The 2998-nt window shown below is 35.7% G+C and overlaps 1 protein-coding gene across 1 annotated transcript; it reads right to left on the bottom strand.

Annotated features, from left to right (window-relative positions):
• Positions 1–1467: 1467 nt before the first annotated feature.
• On the bottom strand, positions 1468–2692 carry LOC145095298 (Protein with RNI-like/FBD-like domain). The gene has a single exon (XM_079033205.1). It carries the CDS (start codon positions 2539–2541, stop codon positions 1468–1470), a length of 1074 nt encoding a protein of 357 aa, XP_078889331.1. The 5' UTR covers positions 2542–2692.
• Between the last annotated feature and the right edge of the window lie 306 nt (positions 2693–2998).

Below are 2998 nucleotides of genomic sequence, written 5' to 3' on the forward strand. Positions count from 1 at the left end.
TAATAGTACGTAGTCCTCTCCTAGAGGGACACTACCCATAAGACACTACATATAAAGATTACAGACGACAAACAACCTATGAATGCATGTAGCTACTATTTTTTTTTGGAAAACAAATCAATTAGTTGTAAAAACATTATGAATTTTAAATAAACAATTAAATATGGAAAAAAATATTTATCACACATTGAATAGCCACAAAATAGAGTTGAAACGATTCATAAACTCGGTTTTTATGTTCGTGTAACTATGAGTGTCTGTCCGTCCAAGGTTGTACAGGTAAAGCTTTCTTGGTGGTGGCTGTCTGATAAATTCATCTTCAGGGAGTTATAATACCGCATTTCATATAAGGAATGAAAACCTAGTTTTTTGTGTCCATAAGGTGTGTCCGAAATATTCGGAATTTTAGTTTTACATGTACGGTTTTGACTACCGTACTCCGGAATTGATTATGTCAGTCCATAATGTTCGTTCTCAGACTTGTGATTCCAAACTATCTACCACCGAATACACCGCAATAAATAGTGCTTCTCTGGAATGTCCTATTCTGAAGAGAGTTGTCGTTTTTCAAAATTTTAAAAAAGTTGTTACTATTAATAAATTACTCATTATAAGGGTTAATTTACTTAATTTTCTCTAAAATGTAAGAAAAGGAAAACATTCAAATGGCATGTATTATTCTAGTGAGAATACTTGATTAGCCCCAACCTTAATTTCTAATAAAATGTGGACACCCATGTGGTGGGATTTAATACTATGTTAACTAAATTCTAGCTTGGCATCAATAGAAGCTCTGGAGAATTCCATGATATGCGATTTAAAATTTTCATGTGGATAGTAACCTCTCGAGTTTTCGTCTTCAAGACAGAGAATGAGATATTGCAAAACCTTCGCATGCTTGAGCAAAAACTTAACTAGACTAATGTGATTTTCGGATTCAGAAAAGCCTTGAATCTTTACGATCTTTAGATAACAAAGTAGAGATTTCAGATCTTTGGTATGAGACTCCCAGAACTTCTCTTCCCGAGAGTACTTAGATAAATTCCACGAGTGTCTGTTCCACTGCAAGAATGGTGAAGGAACGAAATGTGTTCAAGGGTAAATGATAAATAGAATATAGAGAAATTTAATAGAAGTCATATATAGAGCCAAGTTCGCAATACTTACTCGTCTTTCGGCCTTGTAACCCTCATGACTAATCTTAATAATTAGTGTGTGGATCATAGGGCATATCTTGAGTATACTTGCCAAACCCAGAACATCTCTGGTCTGAAGTTCCAGTGATTTGAGCTTCATGAATGGATGGAAAAAGATTGTCGCAAGAGGCTTGTGCTTCAACATAATCTGTTTCCAAGATAACTCCATCAATTCTTAGGAACAAAAAGAGGAGTTGTAGATATGTATTGTTTGTATCATACAACTAGCAATTACATAAAATAATAAACATGTAAGTTCCTAAAACAGGACTCAGTATGCAAGAGAACGGACAGTAAAAAAGTTGTGGTATAGTACCTCTACAAACCGGCTTTCCAGCGTTAAAGACTCGGTATGAGACAGTCCAGAAAGAAAAGTAGATACGTTTTGAAGCTTATCTACATCAAGATTTTCTTGGTTTAAAAGAAACCCTATAGTAGCCTCATGCAAGCAAACTATATTCTGTATACAACTCTTGCTAGTAATCGGATTATTCACCCATACAATGGTGTTCAATCTCTGGGAATCAATTTGAAGCCAAGTATTATTGATATTAAAAGCATCGAAACAACTTGAAACCTTTAATGTCTCTAATTTATGAGACGCAATCTCCAAGCCTTGTAACGAAGAACAATTCTCTAGAACTAGTTCTTCTAGTAAATGACAACCCACTCGAAGGTGTTTTAAATTTAAACAAGAATCTAAGTGCAGTTTCGTGAGCTGTGGAAATGCACAATCTGTAAACAGGTCAAGTAAAGACGATCGATTGTCTAAGTAAACGAAGGAAAGTGATAATGTTCGAAGTTTTTGAAACCCTGCTGTCATTATCCTTGATGGAGGTAACCTAAAACCAGGATAAGATTTAACCTTCAGAACCCTCAAACAATCACTGGTAATTATGCTTCTAGGAAAATTAAATGTATCATTGGTTGCAACCCTGATGTCAAGTTCTTGAACATGAAGCCTAATGGCACTACGGATGAGTGCGTGCAACCCAGAAAAACTCATACAGGCGTAGAAACGAAGGATTCTCACATCAGATAGCTTATCGCGAAGAGATAAAACCTGGGTGATAACCTTGCCAAGGTTATTCCAGTAAACGAACTTTGTTAAAGCAGTTCCAGATGGGATGATGGTGGTGAAATCAAGATCAGGGAATGTGTACCAGAGATTCCTCCATCGTTTCGATAAGATGCTTGTTTGTACGATGGATTTGATGGGAAGAAGGCGGAAAATGTGATGAAGAATGGCATCGGGTAGATCAGTGATGCGATCTTCGCCGGTGTTGTTTCCCCATGAATGTTCATGACTACGAAGCTTCCGTCTCTTGGCAGATCTTGTTTCCATTGCATTGCTTTGATTGATGATTTGTGGGTGGTATTCGATTTTGATCTAGAACAACGATGGATGTTTTTGTTATGTGGCGATCATAGGAGAGTAGTAGGTTAAGGTATGAAAAGTTCAACAAGACTCGATCGTAACACGAGAGGAACGCCTGATTTCGTTCCAACTTCCAATTCGAACGAACCTTCTTTTTGCAATACATGAATAAATAACTAAGTAAATACTAAATATATTCCTATCAAAAATCAACCACCTAATATATATCAGGGTACTTATCTCTCTCATGATAGGAAGATTAGGCTGATTTGAAAAGAAGATTAACTTTGAAGCTATAAATAAACTATTAGTAATTTAGTATTTTATTAGTTTTCTTATAATTTTGAAGACAAAATTTCACAATCGGTCCTTTTGGTTACTTAAAGATGCCATGTTGATGATAACTTTGGAAAACGTTACAGCT

This window comes from Lactuca serriola, chromosome 3, assembly GCF_051521515.1.
Source record: "Lactuca serriola cultivar US96UC23 chromosome 3, Lser_US96UC23_V15, whole genome shotgun sequence".
In the NCBI taxonomy this organism is placed as follows: domain Eukaryota; kingdom Viridiplantae; phylum Streptophyta; class Magnoliopsida; order Asterales; family Asteraceae; genus Lactuca; species Lactuca serriola.